The sequence below is a fragment of the Cervus elaphus genome, chromosome 19 (genome assembly GCF_910594005.1).
Source record: "Cervus elaphus chromosome 19, mCerEla1.1, whole genome shotgun sequence".
NCBI lineage: Eukaryota > Metazoa > Chordata > Mammalia > Artiodactyla > Cervidae > Cervus > Cervus elaphus.
Window position 1 is genome coordinate 66,039,160 of NC_057833.1, and position 14,388 is coordinate 66,053,547.

Consider the following 14,388-nt stretch of genomic DNA (forward strand, 5'->3'; position numbering starts at 1 on the left):
TTCATCCATCACTGGGAAATGAAAAGCAACTGTGTCCTTAGCAAGGAATTTGAGAACATCTCACAAAGAACTGCTGACTCTCTCTTAATTTAAAGAGCAAGGAACAGGTATGACCTGTTCAGAAACAAACCCACAACATACACCTGTGTTACCTCCAGGAGACAGTGAAGCTCCCTCTGATGGGGGGACCATGGTACCAGAGTGTGTAGGGTTGAACCTTGCTCAAGGAGTAACACCCCAACTTCGCTTCTGATAAAACCAACCATAAACAGGTTTCCCAAGGCTGGCTTTAATGACAAGCCCAGAAAGAAGCTCCTTTCTCAAGGAAGTCTGCCCTCCAAACTCAACAGAGCCCACGGGCCACAAGCCTTTGCGTAGAAAGAGTGTACACTCTGTGTTTTTGTAGTGAAAGAGACATTAGCAATGGCCAGTGGCAATGTCCTTGCCTGCTTTGCTAAGGTCATCTGCCCTTCGGCTCCCCTGACATCACAGTGGCCCTGACATTTCATAAAAGCGCAGACATGACCCTTCTTCTTTGGATTTTTTTGAGTCTGCTGGGCAAGTTTTGGCACCCCACTCTGTTCAGGGTGGGCAACACACCTCCTCAGTCAGTAACCCCTTGGATGGAGTGTGCCCATTAACGGGTTAACACTCGCATCTCCTGGAGAAGGCTGAACGCACACATGCAACCGCCCACAACCCTGATCAATGGATTTTCCATGCTTCCCAGCTATTCAGGCAGGGCCGTCCCACAACTCTGAAAGCGGAGCTTCTTGGGCGTGGAGCTCTGCTCAGGGCCGGCACAGCCTTTGGACAAGGAATCCACCCCTGGAGCTGGAGCTGGCTCCCCTCTGGGTCAGTTTGTTTCTATGTGAGCACATGTTTCCCTTCCCTTTTCTGGGGAAATCTTCAGGGGGATACATTTCCTCAGGTTCACCCAAGGGGACAGAAGTGCTTGGAGTGTACACAGGGGTTTGAGTCTTGCAACTGGTCCAAGGTCACGGAGGACAAGCTTCTAAAGGGGACTTCAGATGGTGGAAATACCCCAAACTTTCCTTCCACCGTGCTTCCCTGGTGTCTCAGACCGTCAAGAATCCGCCTGCAATGCAGGAGACCCGCGTTCCGTCACCGGGTCAGGAAGATCCCCTAGAGGAGGGCAAGGCAACCCACCCAGTATTCTTGCCTGGAGAATCCCCTGGACAGAGGAGCCTGGGGGCTAAATCCATGGGGTCGCAAAGAGTCGGACATGACTGAGCGATGAACAATTTCCCTCCACGGAGTCACTTCGCCTTGGCAGAGGCGGGAGGGGGAAAAGCACCCGGACACCCGGCGGCCGACCTTGGGGAGCTGGCGATCTCTTCCGGCTGCTAAGTTAAAACTGGGGTGAGGGCTCCCCCATTTCACTACCTACGGGCTTGCTGGTGGGGAGGTTTTGTGACGGAGCACGGTTCCCCCGGCGGCCGGGCCGAGCCGGAGCGGCGCGGGGCGGGCCGGGGGCGGAGCGGGCGGCGCTGACGGCCGCGGCGGAGAGGGGGCGACCGCGCCCACTTCCTCCCGAGCCCGGGGACCCGCGGCCGCGAGCGGCGCCCAGCTCTCCCGCCCGGCAGTGGCCAGGAGGCTCCGGCGCGACCTGCGGCCGCCAGCCCCGCGCGCCCCCAGCCGCCCCCGGCATGGACGCGGCGCCGAGGCGGAACCGCCCGGAGGGGCCGGCGGAGCGCCCGCCGCCTGCCCGGGACTCGGAGGAGGAGGAGGAGGAAGCCGGGATGGAGCCCGGGCTGGCGGACGAGGAGGAGGTGGACCCCCGGATCCAGGTGGGGTGCGCGGGGGGCGCACGGGGGCCCTGGCCTCCGCGCTCAGCCCGCCTCGGAGCTCCGGGTGCCTGCGCGCAGGGGAGCGGCCCGGGGAGGCCCGGGGCTGCGGGGGAGAGAGGCTCCGAGCGCCGGGTTTCGCCCGGTTCCTGGGGAGGCTGCGGTGTCCGCGCGGACGCGGCCCGACTCCATTGCCGGGACCCCCGGTGGGATCCGGGGGTCGCCCGCAGCTTGCCCTGCGCTTGGGGCGGGCGTGCAACAAAGAGGAAAGGGGGCGGGGGCGCCTCGCCGGGTTCGGGGTACCCGATCGGCTTGCCGCGCCGCGGGCTCTGCGCAACCTCCGGACGCCGGGTGCCCGGCCGGTGGCGTAGCGCGCGCCCCCGGGGCGGTGGCCCCGGCCGCCCCCTACACCTGGGGCGGCCGCCTTGCCCGGGGGTCGGAGCCCTCACCTGGCAGAGGGGACCGTCCGGAGCCATCCCCCCCAACCCCGATTCATTGTTAGCAAACCGAAGGGTTTATTGTCGCCCCCGGCTGCCCTCAAATGGTTTAAAACCCAGCTTTTCCTCCTAGTGAGGTCGAGTGTGAACAGAAATCAGGGCCAACTGGTGCGCAAAGCTGACGCGCGAGAAGGCGAGAGGGTTGGCCTGCTTCCTGCGCCTCCATGTCTCCGGGAGATGATTAAAAAGCAATTTCCTAGCCGAGATCTCAAAGTGACAGCTTAACCTCTTCACCCTCTAAGCAAAAAGACATAGCACATCCCTTTCCAAGACCCATTTTTCTACTCTTCCATAAGTCACTTGTAACAAAATGCTGCTTTTCAGCATGCGCTGCGATTTCTGGAGACCTAATTGGTTTTTCAGTGCGCAGATCTATTAAAAAGCTCATTTAACTCAGCTGTTGTGTTTAACTGAATTGTTATGGCAGGTGAGCAAGATAAAAATCAGGTGGAAAAAGCTTCATATTAGGAATTCTATTAAAATCAGTTCGGTCTCCTAAATTTTGTTTTCTTGGTAGGGGAATTCTGTTAACAAGATCCTTTGTTTGCAGAGTAAAATGAGTTAACTTCATGCTGGGCGCTTTTTACAAAATGTTAGCTTGTAAATTTTTAAAGGTTAGGATTAAAGCTAGTTTTAGTTGTTTTGTAAACAGCTAGGTAGATTGAATAATTGGCAGTTTGAGAAGAAAATGCTCTCTACAGAAAAATGCTCAACTATGGGTGAGTTAATGCCAGAATTCCACCCTTGGTTTGCATGATTTCATTGAGTTTATACTTTAGGCTTGGCTTTGTTTTCTTTTATTATCTTTTCTGCAAAATTCCTGCTCTAAAGCAGAAAGCATTATTTTGATTTAGCCTCTAAACCATTTGTAACAGGTGGGTTTACCTGAAGGCACATACCTGCAATAAATAATTGACCTTCTAAGAAAAGACAAATTCCTGGGACCTTAAGTCATTTTCAAAAAGGCCACTATCAAGAAAAAGGTTTCAGAAATGCTGACATTCATTTGTTCTTCCAGCCAAGGCACAACTGTTTTCCTTGACAATTAGTACGGACTGGTTCCTCTTCCTACAAACTGGCCAGAGTAATTTTGCAGGTTTTGGGGCTGAGTCACAGTGGAAACCAAAGACATGCATCCCTGAAGTCTTTTTTTCTATCCCTTTTCTTCATCAGGGGGAACTGGAGAAGCTCAATCAATCCACGGATGATATCAACAGACGGGAGACTGAACTTGAGGTATAGAAAGCTGGGTTCCGAAGTGAAGGTGGCCTCTGTCCTGCTGACCCCAGGCTGGTTCACTCTGTTTTAATAACTGCAGAGTGGCTGCTGGCGTTCCCTCCTTGAAGTTGAGCAACAGCAAGCTGCCCGACAGAGTAAATTACACCACTGAGGCCAGCTAGTGGGTGGAACACATGTGGATCCAATTTCACATGGTTTTCATCCTGGAAGCTCAGAGGGGCCCAAACCAAGGGCTTTACACACTCTTAAGCCCTAAAGTTAACGTGGTCTGTTGCAAAGTTAGAAGGACTAAGGGGGGAAATTAGCTGTGCCCTTTAATGGATAAGAATGAATGAGCTCACAAAATCTCTTATTAAATCTTTTACGGTGACTCCTTACATTGCTACTTGGAAATATCATGTGTTTCCTCAAAAACACTTAGATCTTTTTTGACTTTTGGGCCCTAACCATTCCCCCCCCCACCCCGCCCCCGCCCTTCCACTCTCCTGCTTTTTTTCTTTATTGTCTGCTTGGGTGTAGAATATTAATGACCTTAATGGTAAAGAAAAGCTGTTTAGTCTCGGAAGCGCTTTCCTGCCTGGAAAAATGTGGGGAGCTGAGACCTCGATTTGAAGTTCATGGGCATCTTCCCACCTGAGTAAACAGATGCTCTTCATGGCTCCCACTTCAGCCCCACTTTTCAACAGGGGTCGGTTTTCCCACCACTTCCCAGCACATTTGACAACCCCTGCTTGTGTCTGCGAGCTGTGGGAGGGCCTTCGTCAGTAGCAGAAGGAATGGCAGGGAAGGTCAGCAGAAGGGGCGGGCCGCCACTGGTCCCTCCCGGTGAGGGGGTGGGAGGTCTCAGGAATGTCATCCACCAGCCAGGCAACCCTGCGTTGTCCCTGCATGTCGAGGCCAGAGGTGGCCCGGAGAGGCAAAGCTGGTTTGCCGAGCTGCTTCTGAAGGACTCTTGCTGTGTTCTGGTTCATCTGTGAGCCCTCTTCTCCCCCAAATGAAGTACCTTCTGTGTGTGGAAATTTTTTGCACTTATGATGAATCAGGACTGTTGGTTGGGCAGTTGAAATCTCTTAGAATCTCACGTTTGGAATTCATTCAGCAGCACGACCCCTTTCATTTCTATCAGGATTTGATGTTTCCAAAAAAGTTTTTTTTTTTTTTTTAAATGTTTCCCTTTCTTTGGCTGCTGTGAGTCTTGGTTACAGCAAGCAGGATCTCTAGTTGTGACGTGCGAGTTCTTAGTGGCAGCGAGTGGGGTCTGGTTCTCTGAGCAGGGGTGGAACCTGGACCCCTGCATTGGGAGCACAGAGTCTCAGCCCCTGGACCACCAGGGGAGTCCCCCAAGGGTCCTCCTTCCTCCTTGTCACAGCAGCCCAGAGCTATGCTGTTCATGATGGCCGCCTCTTGCCACGTGTGGCTATTTGAACTTAAATTAATTACAATTAAGTAAAATTAAAAGTTAACTTCCTCAGTCATAGTAGCCACCTTTCAGGGGCGCAGTAGGCCTGGTATTGGACAGATCAGAGAAAACTCCCCTCATCATAGCCAGTTCTGCTGGGTGGCTTGGTCCTGGTAGGCAGGATGGGAGGCAGGGACCACCTGTTCTCCAGGGGAGGATGTGGAGGTTCAGTGTCCTCACAGTTCAGCCACACGGCAGAGCCTAGTCATTTTTCAGATCCCCTTCCATTTCTCATGTTCTGCGATCCCAAATGCCAGCAGATAAGTTAGAAATAGTTGTTTTTTTTTTTTTTTGGCAAAGTACTGATCTATTCAGGGCTTCTCAGGTGGCCCTAGAGGTAAAGAACCCGCCTGCCAGTGCAGAAGATGTGAGAGACATGGGTTCAGTCCTTGGGTCGGGAAGATGCCCTGGAGGAGGGCATGGCCACCCACTCAAGTGTTCTTGCCTGGAGAATCCCATGGACAGAGGAGCCTGGCGGGCTGTGGTCCATGGGGTCACAGAGTCAGACACGACTGAAGCAATTCAGCACGCATGCATGATTTATTCATCCAACACATATTTATAGGGCTACTCCATGCCGGCCCCTGTCCAGGTTGTGTTCCCCTGCTGAGGGCACAGTTGTTTTATCTCAACTCTTTTCAGCCCCGATTTCCGAATCCCCTTTCTGGACACACTTAGGTCTTTGTGCGTCACAGGAAACTCTGACAGGTGTTTCCTGCCTGGCTCTGGAGAGCACTTGGCAGCCGCCGGGAGAGGGGGTCAGGGCTGACCTGTGTCACTGGCTGCCCTTTCGTGGCCTTATTATAACCAGGGTGTGTGTGTGTTAGGCGCTCAGTCATGTCCGACTCTCTGCGACCCTGTGGACTGCAGCCCGCCAGGCTCCTCTGTCCATGGAATTTTCCAGGCAAAGGATACTGGAGTGGGTTGCATTTCCTTCTCCAATAACCAGGGTGGACTCAGGCAATTATAGTGCAAACTCTGGACGTCATGAAAACTTCCTTAGCAGCCATGTTAAAAAGTAACAAGAAACAGCTGAAGCTAATTTCCATCCAATTTCCTTTAACCCAGAATTTTTGAGATAGAATAATTTCAGTGTGGAATCAAAACAGGAAAATCACGAATGAGATGTTTTGCATATATTTTTGTTTCAAGTCTTGGAAGTATTGTGCATCTTTTATACCTAGAGCACGTCTCACTTCAGACCAGCCAGGTTTAGGAGGGCAGCCCGGGTCTAATCAGTGGGGTTTCAGCCGCTGTGCAGGCTCTCTGGATGCTGCTCACGCTCCCAGAGCCCACTGGGGAGCTGATGGCAGCTTCTGGCATGCTCTGTCCCTGCGGGCAGGCACTGGGCACCCACCTGGTGTCGGGCTTGCAGCCTCTGCAGATCCAAGCAGATAGGGTTGTTCAAGACAGAGGCCGTGCCTCAGAGAGTTGATGTCTCAGTTGAGGCTGGGGCGTGGAGGGGTGGCTAGTAATTACGGATTGCCGTGAGTCCAGTAGAAGAGTGACCTGACGAGGGTCTCTGGAAGACACTGAGCAGAAGGCTGCCGTGCAAGGGAGCCTGTGTGCGGAGCGGCAGATGGAGGGATCGGTGGGGTGCCAGGGGAGGGCGGGCACCGAAGGGTGTGGGCCAGGGAGCAGCCACCGTAGCACACGGGTGGTCCTCCTGGTTTGCACAAGTTTCCGCTAAGCTTGCGCGAAGCCGTGGCTCCCAAGGGAAATGTCGTGACCAAAGGCTTTCAATAACTTCAACCTCATTAGGCTCCCGTGAGCCTCTGGTCCCCCAGTGTCCACTGATCAGTACCTAACCTTGTTTCTGTTTAAAGACACATTCAGTTCAGTCGCTCAGTCGTGTCCGACTGTTTGCGACCCCATGGACTGCAGCACGCCAGGCCTCCCTCTCCATCACCCGAGTTTACTCAAACTCATGTCCATTGAGTCGGTGATGCCATCCAACCATCTCATCCTCTGTTGTCCCCTTCTCCTCCTGTCTTCAATCTTTCCCAGCATCAGGGTCTTTTCAAATGAGTCAGCTCTTCGCATCAGGTGGCCAAAGTATTGGAGTTTCAGCTTCAGCATCAGTCCTTCCAATGAATATTCAGGACTGATTTCTTTTAGGATGGACTGGTTGGATCTCCTTGCAGTCCAAGGGACTCTCAAGAGTCTTCTCCAACACCACAGTTCAACAGCATCACTTCTTCGGCGCTCAACTTTCTTTATAGTTCAACTCTCACATCCATACATGACTATTGGAGAAACCACAGCCTTGAGTAGACGGACCTTTGTTGGCAAAGTAATGTCTCTGCTTTTTAATATGCCCATGATTTTATTGTAAAGATTTTTTTTAATGTGGACCATTTTTAAAGTCATTATTGAATTTGTTAAAATAGCATTTCTGTTCTTTGTTTTGAGTTTCTGGCCTGTGGGATCTTTGTTCCCCAGCCAGGGATGGAACCTGCACCCCTGCTTTGGAAGGCAAAGTCTTAACCACTCAACCAGCACGGAAGTCCCTAAAGACACCTTATTTAATGTGTATTTTCAGTTCATTCATGTTGAGCTTGGCCATCAGCACCATGACTCAGCCTGATCAAAGCTCATTCAACACATATTTTCTCCGTTAGGCTCTTCACAGCTTTCCTGGGCTTAGGACACCAGCCAGCCCTTTAGCCCTAGGCCTGGGGTCCGTTTTAAGCAGGAAAGTCACGGACACAAAGCCCAGAAATGCAGAAAGTGTGGCACTAATGGACTGTGTCGAGGATGCCTGTTTACGGCATGAGAGCTGGAACGGGGCAGAGGGTGTCTGTCCCTCCTCCCCGGGAACAGGCCCCGCAGGCGACCGAAGTATCTTGCCAGTCTGAGCAGGTCCACAGGTGGCTGTAGACTAGCACAGTATTTTTTGGAATTAAGTGAGTAGACAGATTCACAGATAATGACGATTGACTATCTATATTTCAGAGCCTCGAGGGGCGGGTCTTCGGCTATCCGCATTTCCTTTCCTCTGCTTTTTGATTACAGTCCGTGGGGCCCAGCACCCCTCGTGGCTTGGAGCGATTCAGGTGAATTGGTGAGCCCAGTGCTCACTGACGGGTGAATGGGTAAAGAAGAGGTGGCCCAGGAGTTAATCCAGGTTTGCACTGCAAACAGGTTTGATCCTTGGTTGGGAACTAAGATCCTGCACGTGGTCCGGCCAAAGAATTTTTGGTACGTATACACATAATGGAATGTTACTCAGCCGTGAAAAATGAAATTCGCAGCAACATGGCTGTACTTGCAGGGCATTACGTGAAAGTGAAAGAAGTCAGACAGAGAAAGACGAAGACTGTATGATACTGCTTATATGTGGAGTCTGAAAAAAACTGGGGAATATGACAGAAGTGAAGCCGACTCACAGGTATAGAGAACACAAGCTAGTGGTTATCAGTACAGAGTACTGGGTGTAAACTAGCCTCAAGGATGTTTGTACAACGTGGGGAATATAGCCAATATTTTGTATTAACTAGAAGTAGAAAGTTCAGTTCAGTCACTCAGTCGTGTCTGACTCTTTGCGACCCCATGGACTGCAGCACACCAGGCCTCCCTGTCCATCACCAACTCCCGGAGTTTACTCAAACTCATGTCCATTGAGTCGGTGATGCCATCCAACCATCTCATCCTCTGTCGTCCCCTTCTCCTCCCGCCCTCAATATTTCCCAGCATCAGGGTCTTTTCCAATGAGTCAGCTCTTCGCATCAGGTGGCCAAAGTATTGAGTAGAAAGTAATTTTTCAAAATTGTATACAATTTTTTTTAAAGAAAAAAAGAATTGGTGACAGTTTGTGGCATGGTTGCCTCTGGGCGTCATAGCTGAGGCGTCAGCTGGAATGCACCCCTGCATCCCATTCCGTGTCTTGGTGATTTAAATGGGAGATGATCAAAGGTGTCTGATGCCAGACTGTTGTCAGGTGACATCCGCCCCTTCCTGCCATGTTGGTTTGCCTCTGACCTTGTCTGGACAGTGTGGTAACCCCTTTGTCCTCTGATTTCTGTCGGGAGAGCCAGCCTTTTCAAGGCTGTTGAAGGGAGTAACATTTTATCAGAAAGAAAGTGAAGTCGCTCAGTCTTGTCCGACTCTTTGGGACCCCATTGACTGTAATCTACCACGCTCCTCTGTCCATGGGATTTTCCAGGCAAGAGTACTGCAGTGGGTTGCCATTGCCTTCTCCAGGGGATCTTCCTGATCCCAGGGATCGAACCCAGGTCTCCCACATTGCAGACAGAAGCTTTACCCTCTGAGCCACCAGGGAATCCCAGCCTTTTATCAGAGAGGCTCTCGAATATGAGCTGATGTTTCAAGTTAAGAAAGCACACGTATTTTCCCACAGGCGCATCGGTTAATCAGTTTTAACCATTAACTCACGGAGTCTTTCTTGAGCACCCACTGTGTGCTTCCTGGAAGGCCTGTCTGAAGGGGGCAGGCCTGGGCTGGGAAGGGCACTCCAACCCCAGGGGAACAGGAGCACCCCCTGAGGGTGGGGCGAGCTGCGGCTGGAGAAAGAAGCAGCCCTTCTGTCCCGGCAGCCTTGCCCCGGGCTGCGGCAGGCAGGGAGGCCGATGCACTTGGACGCGGTGTACCCGCCCCAGCGATCTGTTCTCAGGTTTGAAACAAGAGGCAGCACAGAGAATTTCTAAGTCACTGTCATCAAGATTTGTAAAACTCCACGCCCAGTTCCTTCGTTTTTCCACCGTGTATAGTGTTTCCTTATCCCCTGCTGCTCTGAAGGTGGGCTTGTCTTGGGCTGAAACGGCCCCTGAGGAGCAGGAAGGGCCCTCCAGGCCCAGTTACCACTCACATTTTTCTGGCTCCGAACAGCCATCGCTCGCTGACTTTTTCAGCCTGCCCTTCCCAGCGGGGGCAGAGGCGCTTCACTGTAAACGGCCATGGTCTTTCCCTCGTTGCTTGGGTGGAGGCGGTTTGAAAAAGCATCCAGATTCCGGACATCTGTGTTCCTCAGACGCACAGAAGGCCTGCACCAGCATCAGCCTTCTCCTTTGCCAAAACCTAGCAAACAATTTCTCTTTAAAAAACTGTCCCGAGCTTGGAAACTTGGGGTGGGGGAGAAGAGGGGGTGAATTGGGAGCAGCCTGGAGTCTCCTAATGGATTATTAGCACAAGTCAGGGGAAGAGAAATTCTTTTCTCAGAGGACAGTGTTGTAGCACTTTCTCCTTTAAGATGTGTGTGTGTTTGTGTGTGGGGTGTGTGTTGCATGAGTGTGTGTATGTGTCTGTGGTGTGTGTGTGTGTGTTGTGTGTGTGTTGCATGACTCTGAGGTGTGTGTGTGGTGTGGTGTTTGTGTGTTGCAGGGTGAGGCTGACTCTCTCTGTCCCCGGGGGGATCCGGTTGCAGGGTGCCATGTCCTGGAGGCGTCCGTGTAGCCCGCCCCGAGGCCCTCCTGTGGCTCCGTCCTGCTGGGTCCTCACCGTGCTGGAGGCGTTGGCCGCAGAGTGGGGGCCCCGTGCAGGGTCTTGGGAGCTGGAGGGTGCTCTGATGTAACGGGGGCTTTGGCATCAAGGCCTGGGGGCTCGGGTTTTTGGGAGGGCCAGCCGCCGGCAGGGGAGGGTGGAGAGTGGCCGGTGCAGACGCTCCACAGTCTGGACGGCACGACGGGGAGGGGAGCCTGGGGGGGAAGATCCTTTGGTCACTGGCTGTGTGTGAGGGCTTTTCTGGGCCTCTGGGGAACCCAGCTCTGACCCGAAGTTTGGCCATCGGACCAGTAGGACTCGGGGCTGCCTGCTTGGGTGACAGTCCCCACATTGCTGCTGGAATGTCTGTGACTTTTGACCCAGCAATTGCACTTGGAAGAATTGATCCTAAGGGGGTAACTGGGCACAGATCCGGGTCTGGCAGGATTCACCGCAGCCTTGTTTGAAAATGTTGGAAAATTGTGACTCCACCTGACTGTCAGTAGGGGGTTGCTGAAATAGATGAATACCAAGCCCAGACGCTGGTTGAGAGAATCCAGGCTTCATGTGTTGACCAGCTTGTTATTAACCAAGAAATGCATCTGAATGGGAAAAAGCAGGTTCCAAGAGCATGGATTCATGATTTAGAATCATGATGCTATGCTAAAAAATATGTTTATGTGCATAAACAGATCTGGAAAGAATTACCTGCCAGCTATTATATCTGGTGGAGAGATTAGTGAGATGTATTCTCTTCATATTTTTCTATATTTTCTGAGTTATTTGCTTTGATCCCTTGTGGCTCAGCTGGTAAAGAATCTGCCTGCAGTGCGGGAGACCTGGGTTCGATCCCTGGATTGGGAAGATCCTCTGGAGAAGGGAAAGGCTACCACTCCAGTATTCTGGCCTGGAGAATTCCATGGGCTGTTTAGTCCATGGGGTTGCAAAGTGTTGGACACGACTGAGTGACTTTCACTTCACTTCATAGTCAGAGGGGGAAAAGAAAATCCAAAGTCACGGGAAAGGGGCGCATGGAGCGACATCTTGGCTTCAGGTGGTGTGGCTAGAACTTGAGCTCTGCTGACTTTTGGGGGCACTTGCCCCTTTGGAGCCTGAGTCACCCCGTCCGTGAATTGGAGTCGTGACTCTCCTGGGGGGTCTGGGGGGCCTGGGGGGTAGGAGGAGACACTGTGGGTGGGCGGGCTTTGCTTGCTGCCCAGCCCCAGGTGCGGGTGTGGCTTCCCGCTGGCGGGGCTGGCCAGGCGCGTGGGGACCCCCTGGATGTTCAGGATGGATGCAGGGAAGGTTCCAGCGAGATGCTCCGCCCTCCTCCCCCGGGCCCTGCCATGAGGACCCTGTGTCAGAGACAGGCTCTGGGCAAGGGGCCAGAGAGAGGGCTCCTAGGGCCAGGATTACAGCGGGACGGACTCTGAGGGTCTGGAGCCGCGGACCTTGGGCTCTGGAAATCAGCTGTTTCTCTGCCTGAGCTGCGCTGTGTTAGGCTGTGTCTCCTCCTGGGATTTGCCTGGCACGTAGTGGCTGCTCAGTTGATGTACGAGCGGATGAAAGTTGTCGGAGTGCCCCTTGATGGCTGTGTGGCCTGGGGCAAGTTACTCAATGTCTCTGAACCTCAGTTTTCTCATCCCACTGATGTCGCATAGTAAGCCATCAGTATCATTGCTGCTGTTACTGGGAGAGGGAAGGCCAGGGCTATAGCATGGCGGGTCCTTGCAGGAAGGACTTGTGTCCATCCTGGCATGTCCTTGACTCCTAGCTGCTCTTCAGTAATAACGAGAGCTCATAATAGTAATAATGGCAATAAAAAGTGCCTCCCGTGTGCCAGACCCTGTTCCAAGCACTTTGTGTAAGATCCCTGAATCCACAGCAGGACTTTGTGTGATAGAGCCGATCATCCCTGTTCTGCTGATAAAACCGAGGCCTTGAGTATCTTGCTTTCAAGGAATTGCCCAGCTGTGCTAGTGATATTGTTGACATTCTTTGTTGTGGGGGGCTGTCTTGTCCATTGTAGAAGGTTTAGCAAGCAGCCACTCACTGAGACCACTTCCTGCGCCCCCCGCACAGTTGTGACACCCACGCACATCTCCAGCCTTGAAAGTGTCCTGGGGAAAGGGGACGGGGTTGCCTGGCGGGGGGATCCCCTGCCCTCGAGAAATGCCATCAAGCCTTGGTCCTTGCAGAACCAAGTTAGGATTGCCTGGTCCTGGGCCCACCCAGACCTACTGACTCAGAAGCTCTGGAGGCGAGGCCCCCAGGAGTCTGTTTAAGGCAGCACTAGCCATCTCACGCATGTCTCTCAGGTTGTATTCTGGTCATTTCTGTACCGGTCTGGCTCTCCTTGCCCTGGATTCAGCCCCTGGAAGGAAGGGCTTGGCCTCCCCATATTTGTACCCCAGTATCTCCCACAGTGCCTACTCATGATGAGTTGGGGAATGAATGGCTGGAGTTGCATTTAGAGCCTGATGATCTGTGGACTCACTGTGGCTCCTGCCACAAGCAGCATCCCGCAGAACGGGCAGGGCCCTTTTCCCTTGTGCCTGCTCTGAAACTGCATCGCCCCCTGGGCCGTGCCTGGGCAGCCTTGATGCCGGGCACAGAGGCAGCGTTGGTAAAGTACAGCCTGTGACCTCTGCCCTCCCCCAAGTCCCTCAGTCATGGAGGTGTAGGACTCTGCCCTGCTTGGAGATGCTCAGGTTTTAAGAGTGTTTCACACTGGAATAGGATGACGTGTGGATATGGACACATGGCCATAATCTGTTCAGTGGGAAAAAATCTAGTGGGAAAAATGCTTGTATAAGACTATGCATAGAGTTTATGTAAAAGCATATATACATGCAATAAAGGAACATGGACGTATAAGAGGAAAAAAGGTCTAGGAGAGACTCATAGCCTGGTCCACAGACTCTAATCTGCTTGTTACCAACTAAGGTGAAGTACCCACAGAAATTGAGAGTAAGATTTTAGAAGTTTTTCTTTTTAGCCATTTGGCATTGCTGTGACATCCCAGTGGCTTTTCACTTTTCTATTTCATTGTATTCTGCAAAAATGTTGATTCATGTTGGTTGATGGTGGGGTTGGGGGGATGCAATATCATAGTTTCAGAAGCATGTAGCCTCACAAGCTTTTAATGGTTACTGCTAAGAATGCTGGGGGTTTTAATTTTTTCATTTCTCAATGTTTTCTGCATTATTTGCAATGACCATGTTTTATCATTTTCATAGGCAGGGCATGAGGGTGGAGGATGCAGCGCTATTATAAAAAGATACCTTTATGAATCAAAGAAATGAATTTCTATGGAAGGAATTTTAGGAACGATGCGGGCTGGTGGGAAAAAAATTTCTAGATTGGTAGTCCCTGCCCTACCTGTAGATAAACCCTGATGTTGGTGGGTTTGCTTGATGAATTATTGTATTGTTAACTTCTCACATGGTAATTCATGGAGGGTTGAAAAGAGCCTTAAAGGCCTTTTAGGATTGTTTGCAGCCAAGACACCCTCATCTATAAAAATACAAAACAGTCACCAAGATAGAACAGTGGGAAACATTCCAAACATTAAGGATGTTTAGATATTCACACTTACTAGATGGATTTGAGTAGTAGCATCCTTTCTATGTGGATAAAGACTTGTGGGTATGTATAGCCCTTGGACAGCGCTGATACTGTAGTGTCACTTAGGGAAAATGATATTAGTGTGGGCTGTTGGCTAGAATATAGAAATAGCTGTCAGTGTTGAGATGCAGTCTGCTGCCTTAAAACAAATCAGCTGTCTTCCTTTTAAACAATTATACAGATAGTATGTAAACTTTCCTGGCACCATTGTGGGAACCTGGGCACCTGCGGTTGCAGTACAGTGACCCGACTATGTCCCCAGCCTTATCCTGGTACCTTCCCTCTGACTGCAGGGTGTCTCGGGGTGTCGTCACCTCAA

At 51.8% G+C, this 14,388-nt stretch overlaps 1 protein-coding gene across 1 annotated transcript in view; it reads left to right on the forward strand.

Moving 5' to 3' along the window:
- The first annotated feature begins 1,538 nt into the window (after window positions 1-1,538).
- The window catches only part of SH3BP5 (SH3 domain binding protein 5), a 76,746-nt gene continuing 63,896 nt past the window's right edge, over window positions 1,539-14,388 (forward strand). Inside the window, exons 1-2 of the mRNA XM_043875310.1 lie at window positions 1,539-1,811; window positions 3,479-3,541. Coding sequence (XP_043731245.1) covers window positions 1,671-1,811; window positions 3,479-3,541 — 204 coding nt within the window. The 5' untranslated portion in view covers window positions 1,539-1,670. The remainder of the gene's footprint in view (window positions 1,812-3,478; window positions 3,542-14,388) is intronic.